The sequence below is a fragment of the Orbicella franksi genome, chromosome 7, assembly GCF_964199315.1.
Source record: "Orbicella franksi chromosome 7, jaOrbFran1.1, whole genome shotgun sequence".
Classification (NCBI taxonomy): domain Eukaryota; kingdom Metazoa; phylum Cnidaria; class Anthozoa; order Scleractinia; family Merulinidae; genus Orbicella; species Orbicella franksi.
Window position 1 is genome coordinate 5,343,856 of NC_138151.1, and position 14,200 is coordinate 5,358,055.

The 14,200-nt window shown below is 41.3% G+C and overlaps 1 protein-coding gene across 1 annotated transcript in view; it reads left to right on the forward strand.

Annotated features, from left to right (window-relative positions):
* Positions 1 to 3,142: 3,142 nt before the first annotated feature.
* Positions 3,143 to 14,200, forward strand: part of LOC145493482 (uncharacterized) — a 32,360-nt gene continuing 21,302 nt past the window's right edge. The window contains exon 1 of the mRNA XM_081472961.1: positions 3,143 to 3,327. Within this exon, the coding sequence (XP_081329087.1) occupies positions 3,151 to 3,327 (177 nt within the window). The 5' untranslated portion in view covers positions 3,143 to 3,150. The remainder of the gene's footprint in view (positions 3,328 to 14,200) is intronic.

A 14,200-nucleotide genomic window follows, 5' to 3' on the forward strand; every position in this document is an offset into this window, starting at 1 on the left:
TTAGTATTAGTGCTCTGGCCATGTGATTTACTAAAATGTATTTTACCTGACCATTTTTCTGGAACACTTTATTGTTATTGCTGGTATGTTCTGCTCTTGATTTAGAGCTTTACTTTCGACTAAGTAAAACCACAGCAGACCTTATTTCTTTAGTGGAGATCACATATGGACAATGTTAGCTAATGTCAAATATCTCCTTCACCTAACTCATCTTGGTAAATGCAAGTACAGTTTGATTAAGAAAAGGTGGTTAGTAAGAAACAATAATGAAGAGTAGCTATTAATATTAGTTTTGCAAGTACTCTAATGTAGCTGTATTAATTGGTATCGTATACACTGGATAATGTAAAGCGTAACCAGTAAGACAACCTTTCTTCCTCAATCAGCTAGCTTGAGTTGTTCTTTGTTAGAGGTTGCACAACAGTTTTTGTTTAGTTTTCCTGTGCATTTCTGTGACTTATATTTTAATCTAATTCCGTAAAACAGTTCTTGTAATTTTTATATTGCTCTCGTTGTTTTATTTTGGCCAGACTCTCTTGGAATCATAGAGAAAATGTGAAAAATGAAAAACGTTTCGACTCTGTTATTTTATCGAAGGTAAATATGGTAATTATTCTCATGAGCATTCGTGGGACTGCTCAGTGTGGACTGTGCAAGCCCTAACGTGAGCTTAGAATTTTTGGAAGTGTCAGTTTGATACTTGATTGACAGTTTCCGACTTTCTACCAGGTCAACATAAAAGAGTGAGAGCTGGATTTCAGGTTCAGCAATATCTACAGTAGTTCTTTTACAGTAGATCAGTAGTGTATACCGATCTACTATACAATATAATTACTTTTACAGTGGTTCAGTTCTTTTACAGTATACGGCCTTAATTGAAAGAAGGAGCGTCATATTGTTTTCCATCCTCGGAGACCCAGGGCAGCTGGTCGGGACGATGTGATATTTTCGGGCGTAAGTTTACTTCAAGAGCGGGGCGACTTACCCTAACCGAACCAGTTACAGAAGCGTTGGAAATCTTGCCGCAGATTGGCCAGAATAATATTTTTTTCTGGCCAGTCAGCGGGGAGGTATTGCAAGGCGACTCTGTCGCCTTCTTACACGTGGCTTCCCTCATCGATCGAGGTAGCTACTTGGCCCGTACAACGGGATTATTCTCGTGGAGAGTTTCAGAAAAAATGTTCAAAGCAGCCGAGGAAATCGCAAGCTGGAACATGGGCGCAAGAAAACAATACTCGTCGATCAATTTTCACGGCGGACACTTACCGAAGGTATATCGTAAATTTTTATAGCTAATGTACACGATTTCTGCACTGTTGTTGGTGGCGCGCGAAGACAGTCTAGCACACAACGTATTAATCTCGAACGCTTCTGGAACTGGTTCGGTAAGGTAAATTCGACATCATGGAAGACGAAAGGAGTGTGCCTGCCTTGTGTTGTAACCATCATGGGTTTGGCTGTTTGTTGTGAATGTGTTTTCAAACTTTTCAGGGAGAAGAGAGTTTCTAAACAAGAACATAAATTGACCAAGATGTACTGAATGAATGTCTTGAAGTTTAAGCAAATTAAATTTCTTTAAACTAGGTTCTCTGTGAGCCTAAAACTAGGAATTGAAGACTCGCAGACTAGCGACAAAATTACAATTCTCTGAAGGTTTGTTTTGTACGGTAAATCCCCAAACTAGATTACAGTAAGGTATGGAAATATTATTGAATCTTATAGAATACGGAGAGAAGATTTTGAAAGAAAGAAAATAGACGTAAATATTATACCTCTGGATTTTGAAATTTTATTTGCTAGGCTAGACACGTAAGACTTCAAAGTTAAGTTGTCATTTCACCTCCCCCAAAGAAAGATCATTCCATTGGCCTGTGTGATGGGTCTCTCATTAACAATAACCACATTGAAGTTAAACTTTGAGAATACTATTTTTGCCATGGTTTAAGTATGCTTCTTTAAGTAGACTTTTCATTTACTTAAGATAGTTTTTTGTGGGAAGTGGGGGGGGGGGAGGGGGTGTTCCTCTTCTTTAACCCCCACCTTTAGTGTTTTGTATACACAACCTGTCCGTACCTTGTTCCATAAAAGACAAACAACCAAAAAAAGGGTAAAATTGGACTAGGTCTCGACGTTTTAAAGATTTTTTCCCTAAGCATTAAAAATAATATACCTAGACTGCAAACCGATTCTGTTTGTATTATAATTATTATTATTATGATTATTATGATTATTATTATTATTATTTCTTTCCCATTTGAAGACGAATTGTTATTTTCATTCTCAGAAATTGTTCCCTTTTTCTTAGAAAACCAGGACGTTTTTATTTAATCATTTGACATAAAGCTATTCAGTTCGCACAAAGGTGAAATAATTTTTCTATCTTTTTTTTTAGACAAAATAACTACTAAACTGCCATTAGTTCAGTTACGCCCGGCACCTGGTTGAAAACCGAGTCCATTCTAGAATACGTCGAAGAAAGTGGTCCGTATGATGGCGTGACACCTCTAGCTTCCGCTCAAAATACACCTTCGTCGGAAGTCAGTGGGCTATAACTTTGTTTATCGCCTCTCTAGCTTGATACATCATGTTACGTCATTGCTTGTGATACGCCTAATTAGCTTTGATACATGAGTTGTCCACCTGTTTTAATCTAACTACAAAAAAATAACGCCGAAATATTGTAACAATCTTTTTGCATTGTAATAAACCCAAATTTGCTTTTCAGCAATCTTAACAATCTTCGGACTCCGCGTCTGGTTTATGTTACTAGCTCGGTATAATGATATATGACCTGTGTTGCCACTGTTTATAGGCGATCCAATTTCCATGTTAAGACTGGCTCATAGCCACTTTGATCGAGTTCTCAGAATTTACTCTGCCATAGGATTGGCTGAGAGAATAATGAAACAAACAGCAGAACAATGACCCAAAAAGTTATGAAAACAACACACGGCTGCCATGCATACAGTTAGATGTAAAACAATACTGCTCCGATAGCTTCAAGGAAAGTGAGAGAGCTTTCCCTTGAAAAGGCTTTTCTTTAAAGTTAACCGTTGACGTTTATTTAGTTCTCTACCAGACGACGTCTGGTTCTCTACCACAGTGCAATCTAAAGAGCAGTGATCTTTAAATCCACTGAAATCTGTGAAAATGGCTCTTAGCAAGACCAAAAATATCGAGGAAATCGACGACCTGTTTGAAATGTTTCAAGCTATGGCGGCTCTTGGTATTTCATGTACAGGATTAAAAACTCTGGACGATCTGAAAATGCGAGCAAGAGCGGAATTAAGTCAGACACCAAATAAGCCAAGCTGGAAAGCAGGACAGGTATGAATTGATTATGTACGTACAGACGACACACATTTTCTATTTCTACCAATGATGAGGCTTGTTGTCATTCTGAGAACCGGCCTAATGCAGTCGATAAAGTGAAGCCTTTACTAGCGGGGTCGCTGAAGTAGATTGAAATGTGGATTTTGCCTTCAGAGTTCAGTGCAGATCATCCCAAGTCAAGCGTCCATGCTCGATACGGTCGACTAGATTCGACGCGAAACGAATTTCGAATCGTACGACTCGTGAATATTAAGTAGCGGTACCAGCCGACAAGTAAAGTTGAGTGGGAACTATCACGACTCACCAACATGCCGCATTTTACGCCTAGTTGAGCGTCCTGAATGTAATACGAACAGGAAACAAGGAACACTGCTTGTAAATCTCGTTCTGTATTTTATGAGGGAATGAGTCCAGAACTTACACGACTCTTCAAGAAGCTCTAGCAAACTTAAAATTAGAGGGCGTTAGCTGTCACCATTTTTGTTAAAACGAAAATTATTAAGTTAGACTGATTTTTGAGCCTCACGTCTTCCGCATCAAAAAACGTGACATTCTCCACGCTATATGCGTTGCACGTTTTCAAAAGGTCGAGGGCAAACACGCGAAATAAGTCGCTTGCTTAAGTTGTTCAGTCAGCGAAATTGAATGAAATACGAGCTTTTCTTTTTTTTGTCACATTAGCCCTTCTTACTATCCAGATGTATTTTGTTTTGTGATTGACAGTGCAATGCCTCTTTTACTGCATTTTGTTTCGTCCAAGCGTACATCTGTTTACATTCCGTGGAATATTAGCCGAATTAAAGTTCCCAGCCTCCAAAATCCTCCAAGCAAAGACCTGATTTTCACTCACGGTGTACTTGGGCCGCATGGAGAGGGGTCGATCCATTGACGCACGAACCGAAACAAGAAGCCCTAGCAAGCTTAAAACCGAGAAATTAATTGCTAACTTATTTGTTAAATTAAGGTACACTTCTGTTTGAACCAAACATGAAATCCGTATTGAAAAACGTGATATTCCGTTACACTCATGACGTGATTAGTGTCAGTCGGTTCAGGTTTCAAATGGTCGAGTGCAAACATGCAAATTATATTTCTATCGTTCACACGATCTGTTCCTTTAAACTCAGGGAATTAATCAAATGCAAGTTTCCTTTTTTGTTTGTTTTTCTGTTGCATTCACCCTTTCTTAAAACACAGATGTATTTTTTTTTTATTTACGATGCGATGTCTGTTTACCTCTTAACCAACTGTTTACATTCTGTGCCTTAAAATATTTTCTAGCGAAGACCGGTCGGATCTTCACTCACGGTAAACCTGGGCCGCGCGGAGAGGTCTTGGTCTACTCACGTACAAAACGACAAGAAAACCCAGGAGCAGAACATAAACATCACTCGGCCGTCCCGGTTAAAAATAGCCACGAGCAAAACATGATTCGGGTTCGACCCTAGGTCACCCAGGTTAAAAATTCACAAGCCGAGCATGAACCGAGCTCGGACCAGGCCGTCCTGGTTTAAAAAAAGCCATGAGTAAAACGTAAGCCGGGCTAACCTCGTTCCCAGGGTCCTCTCTTCTCTCCCTGGAGCGAGAAAGTACCTCGAGTGCAGCTGGTCACGTGTCCTTGCATACCAACCAAAGCCACACTGGGGGCGGGTCCTCAACTTAATATTGTCAACAGTACAATCCAATTCTGTCTAGGGAGAGAGAAACCGTACCTGTTTTTATATGTCGCTATACCGACGCTATTTTGAAAAAAAAAAAAAAAACCATCAACAACCCGCTTCAGATTAGCTTTATCAGTTATTCACAGAAAACGAATTACATAACCGTCAAATTATCGAGGAGATACATACCAAAGGGAAGCAAGTCTCTTTTACCATATATAGCGCGGGCTCCTTTCCCGAACAGCGGCTGGTAATCGAGTCTACGGGAATGCCGATAAATCAAGTAATCCCGCAATGATGAACGAATTACACAACGTACATGAACCTTCCTCTGCTTCTCCCCCTGAACCAAGCTCAGATCTACGAACTGAACTTAAAGATACCAAAGTGCCTACGAATGGATGTTGAGCGCGGCGAGCAGACGTAAATGTCTTGTTTACCCAATGAAAGCCATCACAATAAACTCTGAGCTTGCATTGAGATGCTTGTCCAGGCGTAAAGGAGCGTTTGATTAATCAATCTAAAACAGATCTTAAGGAATAAAAACCCAGATGATCTGGAATACTTATCTTAGTATGTCGTTGGTAGTGGGAGCCACGTCCAGTATTATCATGCTCGGCAATTGAAGTTATTGTGTAGAAAATATCGCACAATTACACAGCCGAGGGCAGAAAAAAAAGCACGAGGAGAAACTGAGTACATGGAGCTAAGATAAATTGTCAGTGCTTTAGGTGACCATGCACGGCTACCAATGGCTTGGCCAATCGCTTGGCCAATGGTTCGTACACGCAACGAATCGTAAAGGCCCGTAAGTAACGACCTCCGAAAGAAGTGAGCCCACCCCGAATCCCCTGAAAATAGAGGAACTAAGGGCCAAGTCGCACTGGAGGGCAATTTCAGATTTGTTCTGGACAAATCCGACTAGAAATCGGCCAGTGACAAAATATTTGTCCGGAAAGCTACAGTCGCACTTGAGAACAAAACCTGCGATCATTAAACATGTAAGGGCCTGGCAAAGGATAGATCCATCCTGGTGGATATTGTGGAAATTCGTACGGGAAAAATTGGTCGCCCGCGCCGGGATTCATGTTGTTGCGAAATGAGAACGTGATTAATTTTACTGCGAAGTCTATCGCACAGAGACTCTGCTACATATCACCTGTCAAATCATTTCCGAATCAAAACACCCTCGCTTTTGTTTTCCAAGATTTGTCTCAATTTGGCTTGCCCCAGAGGTAATCGACGGCATCTCTGAAGTTTGTCCGTTCGCGACCAAATTTTGTCCTTTGGGGAACAAACCGGTCGCACTTGGTTTTTCATTGTGATGACGGATTTTTGACATTAGTACACAGTTTTGTCCTCTAGTGCGACTTGGCCATAAGGTTCAAAAGTAAAATTATTTTTCCAATCAATAACCTGAATAACGTACGATAAACTGATGACGATTCAACTAGGGAAGGTATAGCTAATTCCAGGAGGCGTCATGAAGCGACCTGGTAAAACAAACCCCGCAAAATTTTCATCAAGTAACAAGAAGGAACTAACAGGACCTTTTCTTCTAATTGAAATTACTAAAATTGACAACTTTGCATCAGTTTTAACAGGAACGCATAAAAAGAACGTTTAATCATATTGAAATTAAAAACTCGACCAGAGCAGTTAAATATTTATAAAGCAGACTAACGCAGCAGTGCATCATGAACAGTAAAAATAGTTTAAGGTATCTTACATCACGGTCTACATATAAAGTGCCAACCCATGTGCCAGCAACATAAGTTTGAACTGGAACGAAGAATTTCTAAACGATTTATAAGAACTCAGTGTTTTTACGAATTACACCCACAGTCTTAGAGGAGTACAGCCCTGTTCTCATAAAATTAAAAGAAAAAAAAAAAAAAACCGGGAGTAGATACTTACAGTAGAAGTCATTTGCGTCCCCTCATAAGGTGAGAGATCCTTCCCCATGTCAACTTTCTTTTCTCTCATAAGCTCTAGTGCGTCTAGAGATGTGCCACACTCTCGTTTTAGGTGCAGGGATCGTAACCAATACTTACCTAACTTTTTAAAGATGCTACTTTTAGCCCTCTCCAGATCTACACACGTGTATTTCACTTATGGGAAACAATCGACTTGCACAGTGTTTGGGTTGGAGATTCTCGCCCATATCAACTTTCTTTTTTCTCTCGTAAGTTCTCGCGCGTTTAGAGATGCGCCACACTCGCGTTTTAGGTGCGGGGATCCCAACCAATGCTTACCTAACATTAGAAGATGCTTCTTTTAGTCCTCCCCCAAATCTACACACGTGTATTGTAGCTTACAGTTCTTGTTGACGCTACGTCTAGAGATTTCGAACTCACGCTCTGTTGAAGAGACTCGAAGAGCTCGTTGAGTATTGAAAGATCAAGCGAGGTTCGAAAATGTTTCTCGTGCGTTTAGAGATGCGCCACACTTGCATTTTAGGTGCAGGGATCCCAACCAATGCTTACCTAACATTTTAAAGATGCTACTTTTAGCCCTCCCCCAAATCTACTTGTAAAAGTCTCTCGATTTAAACAGTGCTTGGGTGAGAGATTCTCGCCCATACCAACTTTCTTTAATCTCGTACGTTCTCGCGCGTTTAGAGATGCGCCATAATCGCGTTTTAAGTGCGGGGATCCCAACCAATGCTTACCTAACATTTTAAAGATGCTACTTTTAGCCCTCCCCCAAATCTACACACGAGTATTTCACTTGTGGAAGTCTGTCGCTTTGGACAATGCTTGGGTTAAAGATTCTCGCCCAAATATATCTTTTTTTCACTCGCGTGTTTTCGCGCGTTTAACGATGCGGCACACACGCGTTTTATGTCTAAAGATCCCAAACTATGCTTACGGGGCTCTTTAAAAATGCTAGTTTTGGCCCTCCCCCAAATCTACACAAGTGTATTTCACTTGTTGGAGATTCTTGCCCATTTATTTTTTTTTTTCTCTCGCGTGTTTTCGCGCGTTTATAGATGCGTCACACTCGCATTTTCGGTGTCGGCATCTCAAACTATGCTTACTGGACTTTTTAAAAATGTTAGGTTTGGTCCTTTCTCAAATCTACACACGTGCATTTCATTTGTGGAAGTCTATCGATTTGCACAGTGTTTGGGTTAGAGATTCTCGCCCATATTAACTTTCTTTTCACTCGTAAGTTCTCGCGCGTTTAGAGATGCGCAACACTCGCGTTTTAGGTGCGGGGATCCCAACCAATGCTTACCTAACTTTTTAAAGATGCTACTCTTAGCCCTCTCCCAAATCTACACACGTGTATTTCACTTCCGGAAATCTATCGATTTCGACTATGCTTGGGTGAGAGATTCTCGCCCATATAAACTTTCGTTTCTCTAGTAAGTTTCTCGCGTTTATATATGCACTACACCCGCGGTTTTGGTGTCGGGATCTTAAACTATGCTTAGTGGACTTTTTGAAGATACTAGATTTGGCCCTTTCTCAAATCTACACACCTGTATTTCACTTTTTGTAGTCTGTCGCTTTGGACAATGCTGATATGGGCAAGAATCTCCAGCCCAAACACTTTCCAAATCGATAGACGTCCAATACAAAATACACGTGTTTAGATTTGAGAAAGGGCCAAATCTACCATCTTCAAAAAGTCCAGTAACCATAGTTTGAGATCCCGACATAAGAACCGCGAGTGTGGCGCATCTCTAAACGCGCGAGAGCTTACTAGAGAAAAGAAAGTTGATCTGTGCGAGAATCTCCTACCGAAGCACTGTCCAAATCGATAGACTTCCACAAGTGAAATACACCTGTGTGGATTTGGGCAGCGCTGAAAGTAGCATCTTTAAAAAATTAGCTAAGCATTGGTTGAGATTCCCGCACCTAAAGCCCGAGTGTGGCGCATCTCTAAACGCGCCAGAACTTACGAGAGAAAAGAAAGTTGATATGGCCGAGAATCTCCAATCTAAACTCTGTCCAAATCGATAGACTTCCGCAAGTGAAATACACGTGTGTGGATTTGGGGGAGGGCTAAAATTAACATATTTAAAAGGTTAAGTAAGCAATGGTTGAGATTCCCGCGCGTAAAACGTGAGTGTGGGGCATCTCTGAACGCGCGAGAACTTACGAAAGGAAAGGAAGTTGATATGGGCGAGACCCTCTCACCCAAACACTGTCCAATTCGATAGACTTCCAGTAGTAAAACACACGTGTGTAGATTTGGGGGAGAGCTAGAAATAGCATCTTTAAAAACGTTAGGTAAGCATTGGTTGGGATACCCGCACCTAAAACGCGAGTGTGGCGCATCTCTAAACGCGCAAGAGCTTACGAGAAAAAAAGAAAGTTGTTATGGGCGAGAATCTCCGACCCAAACACTGTACAAATCGACACACAGCCACAAGTAAAATACATGTAAGTAGATTTGAGAACGGGCCAAATTTAGCATCTTGAAAAAGTCCAGAAGCATAGTTTGAAATGCATTGTTCCAAGCGACAGACTATTACAAGTGAAATACACTTATGTAGATTTGGAAAAGGGCCAAATCTAGTATCTTTAAAAAGTCCAGTAAGCATAGCATGAGATCCCGACACCAAAACCGCGAGTTTGGCACATCTCTAAACGCGCGAGAGTTTACTAGAGAAAAAAAAGTTGATATGGACGAGAACTGTCCAAATCGATAGACTTCCACAAGTAAAATAAACGTGTGTAGATTCGGGGAAGGGCTAAAAGTAGCATCTTTAGAAAGTTAGCTAAGTATTGGTTGGGATTCCCGACACCAAATCCGCGAGTGTGGCGCATCTCTAAACGCGCGAGAACTTACTAGAGAAAAGAAAGTTGATATGGACGAGAATCTTTTATCCAAGCACTGTCCAAATCGACAGACTTCCACAAGTGAAATACACGTGTGTAGATTTGGGGAAGGGCTAAACGTAGCATCTCAAGAAAGTTAGTTAAGCATTTGTTGGGATTCCCGACACCAAAACGGTGAGAGTGGTGCATCCCTAAACGCGCGAGAGCTTACTAGAGAAAAGAAAGTTTATATGGGTGAGAATCTCTCACACAAGCAGTGTCCAAATCGACAGACTTCCACAAGTGAAATACACGTGTGTAGATTTGGGGAAGGAATAAAAGTAGCATCTTTAAAAAGTTAGCTAAGCATTAGTTAAGATTCCCGCACCTAAAAGGCGGGTGTGGCGCATCTCTAAAAGCGCGAGAACTTACGAGAGACAAGAAAGTTGATAGGGACGAGAACCTCTCACCCAGACACTGCTTAAATCGATAGACTTCCACAAATGAAATACGCGTGTGTAGATTTTGGGGAGAGCTAAAAGTAGCATCTTTAAAAAGTTAGCTAAGCATTGGTTGGGATTTCCGCACCTAAAACGCGAGTGGGGCGCGTCTCTAAGCGCGCGAGAACTTACGAGAAAAACGAAAGTTGTTATGGGCGTGAATCTCCAAGCCAAACACTGTCCAAATCGATATACCTCCACATGTGAAATACACGTGTGTAGATTTGCGAAAACACGCAAGAGAAAAAAAAATATAAATGGGCAAGAATCTCCAATGCTAACACTGTCCAAATCGATAGACTTTTACAAGTGAAATACACGTCTGTAGATTTGAGAAAGGGCCAAATCTGGCATCTCCAAAAAGTCCAGTAACCATAGTTTGAGATCCCGACACCAAAACCGCGAATGCGGCGCATTTCTAAGTGAAATATACCTATGTAGATTTGGGGAAGAGCTAAAAGTAGCATCTTTAAAAAGTTAGCTAAGCATTGGTTGGGATTCCTGCACCTAAAATGCGGGTGTGGCGCATCTCTAAATGCGAGAAAACTTACGAGAGACAAGAAAGTTGATAGGGGCGAGAACCTGTCACCCAGGCACTGTTTAAATCGATAGACTTCCACAAGTTAAATACACGTGTGTAGATTTGGGAGAGGGCTAAAAGTAGCATCTTTAAAAAGTTAGGTAAGCATTGGTTGGGATTCCCGCACCTAAAACGTGAGTGTGGCGCATGTCTAAACGCGCGAGAGCTTACGAGAGAAAAGAAAGTTGTTATGAGCGAGAATCTCCAACTCAAACACTGTCCAAATCGATACACTTTTACAAGTGAAACATACGTGTGTAGATTTGGGGAAGGGCTAAAAGTAGCATCTTTAAAAAGTTAGCTAAGCATTGGTTGGGATTCCCGCACCTAAAATGCGGGTGTGGCACATCTCTAAATGCGAGAAAACTTACGAGAGACAAGAAAGTTGATAGGGGCGAGAACCTGTCACCCAGGCACTGTTTAAATCGATAGACTTCCACAAGTGAAATACACGTGTGTAGATTTGGGAGAGGGCTAAAAGTGGCATCTTTAAAAAGTTAGGTAAGCATTGGTTGGGATTCCCGCACCTAAAACGTGAGTGTGGGGCATGTCTAAACGCGCGAGAGCTTACGAGAGAAAAGAAAGTTGTTATGGGCGAGAATCTCCAACCCAAACACTGTCCAAATCGATACACTTTTACAAGTGAAACATACGTGTGTAGATTTGGGGAAGGGCTAAAAGTAGCATCTTTAAAAAGTTAGCTAAGCATTGGTTGGGATTCCCGCACCTAAAATACGGCTGTGGCGCATCTCTAAACGCGCGAGAACTTACGAGAGAAAAGAAAGTTGCTATGGGCGAGACTCTCCAACCCAAACACTGTCCAAATCGATATACCTCCACATGTGAAATACACGTGTGTAGATTTGAGAAAGAGCGAAACCTAGCATCTTCAAAAAGTCCAGTGGTCATAGTTTGAGATGCCGACACCGAAATTGCGAGTGTGGCGCATCTCTAAACGCGCGAAAACACGCGAGAGAAAAACAATATAAATGGGGGAGAATCTCCAACGGTAACACTGTCGAAATCGATAGACTTTTACAAGTGAAATACAAGTCTGTAGATTTGAGAAAGGGCCAAATCTATCACCTTAAAAAAAGTCCAGTAACCATAATTTGAGATTCCGACACCAAAACCGCGAATGTGGCGCATTTTTAAACGCGCAATAACGTACTAGAGAAAGGAAAGTCGATATGGGCGAGAATTTCTCACTCAAGCACTGTCCAAATCGATAGACTTCCACAAGTGAAATACACGTGTGTAGATTTGGGAGAGGGCTAAAAGTAGCATCTTTATAAAGTTAGGTAAGCATTGGTTGGGATTCTCTCACCTAAAACGCGAGTGTGGCGCATGTCTAAACGCGCGAGAGCTTACGAGAGAAAAGAAAGTTGTTATGGGCGAGAATCTCCAACCCAAACACTGTCCAAATTGATATACCTCCACATGTGAAATACACGTGTGTAAATTTGAGAAAGGGTGAAACTTAGCATCTTCAAAAAGTCCAGTAAGCATAGTTTGAGATGCCGACACCGAAATCGCGAGTGTGGCGCATCTCTAAACGCGCGAAAACACGCGAGAGAAATAAAATATAAATGGGCGAGAATCTCCAATGGAAACACTGTCCAAATCGATAGACTTTTACAAGTGAATTACACGTGTGTAGATTTGAAAAAGGGTCAAATCTAGCATCTTCAAAAAGTCCAGCAAGCATAGTTTGAGATCCCGACACCAAAACCGCGAATGTGGCGCATCTCTAAACGCGCGACAACTTACTAGAGAAAAGAAAGTTGATGTGGCCGAGAATCTCTCAACCAAGTACTGTCCAAATCGATAGACTTCCACAAGTGAAATACACGTGTGTAGATTTGGGGAGGGCTAAAAGTAGCATCTTTAATTTAGAAAGTTAGGTAAGCATTGGTTGGGATTCCCGCACCTGAAACGCGCGTGTGGCGCATCTCTAAACGCGCGAGAACTTACGAGAGAAAAGAAAGTTGATATGGGCGAGAATCTCTTGCCCTGAATAATGCTTTATCTTTAATGCGCAAACTTTTGGCCATGGAAAAAGAGACCAACTTCTGGTCTTGTTTTTTCTTGCAAGCACTCATGTCTATGTTGAATGAAAAAATATTTATATTCGTGTTATTGAAATCTCAGCCAACGAGAACTGAAACTATTTATTATTGCGTTCGCTTACCCTCGATCGTTTTCTATGACCAATAGTCAACTCGGCTACGCCTCGTTGACTTTTCGCTCAAAGAAAACTCAGGCTTGTAGTCTAAAAAAAACGCCGGGCGATTTCAAAACGTCATCATCTTTCCATCTATAAGCGCGGGTCGAGAAAATGTAACACGCCTCTTCATTAATTCCAGCTGGCTAGTAACATTCCCTCATTGATAGTTGTTTCCGTACTTGCTGTAAAGAGACCCTCCCATGAAACTGAATATCAATGCTATGTATCTATTATTTATCTGCAAAACGTTCAACATTAGCCTGATTATAATCTGGCGAAATTCAGAAGTAAAACACCTGCTAATTAAAATGGAAGATTCCTGCTTAGGAGCTAGTTCTTCTTAGTCCTTGTCCGCTTTTCTTGAACACTCACTGCTGTGACTCGCATTAAGCTTTATTTTACTAAAACGCAACAACGCGTCGGAACTAGTCCATGTTTCCGGGCAGCTTCCTTTCCCTGTTTCTTGACCATTTGGGAATAAGACGACTTCTTGACTCGTCATAAAGGATTTCGAAATTCGGAGAATGGGTCAAGGATTTCCAAGACCACTAAATTTCGGTGCACCATTCACCACACCTACTATAGGACTGATCAATTCCGGTATTCACCTTGGATCCCAGTTAATATATGGATTGAGCCAAGCCTAAAAGCGGAGCTCCTGGGCCGGGCTGTTCAGAGCCTGATTAAGCTAATACAGGATAATCGGGAATTTTGATTTTCTTGTTTTTTTTACTTTGCGGTGAGGATTTCTGGTAACATTGTTTGGCCTTCTGGGTTTGAATTATCTCAAACTACACAATATAACTGGTAAAAAACATCTTAATACAAGAAAAAATATACTTTGGTTAACTTTTAATCCTGGGTTAGCGTTAACCGGCATCCGAACGACCCGGCCTTGATTACGGCTTGAGCCCGCGATCCAATATAAAAACCCACACTTGGTCAGCAGTCGTTAAAAAAAACACGTGTCCTCGATGCGCTTGAAACTTTAGCCCGCAATATATTACGTGATACTGGTCAGTGGATACCTTGTTTTGACAGGTGTCAATTGACCATAACATGGGTGTCAAATATCAAAGATGAACGCTGTAAACCAAGGTTGCATGTCTCGGTCAACTTATTAGCTA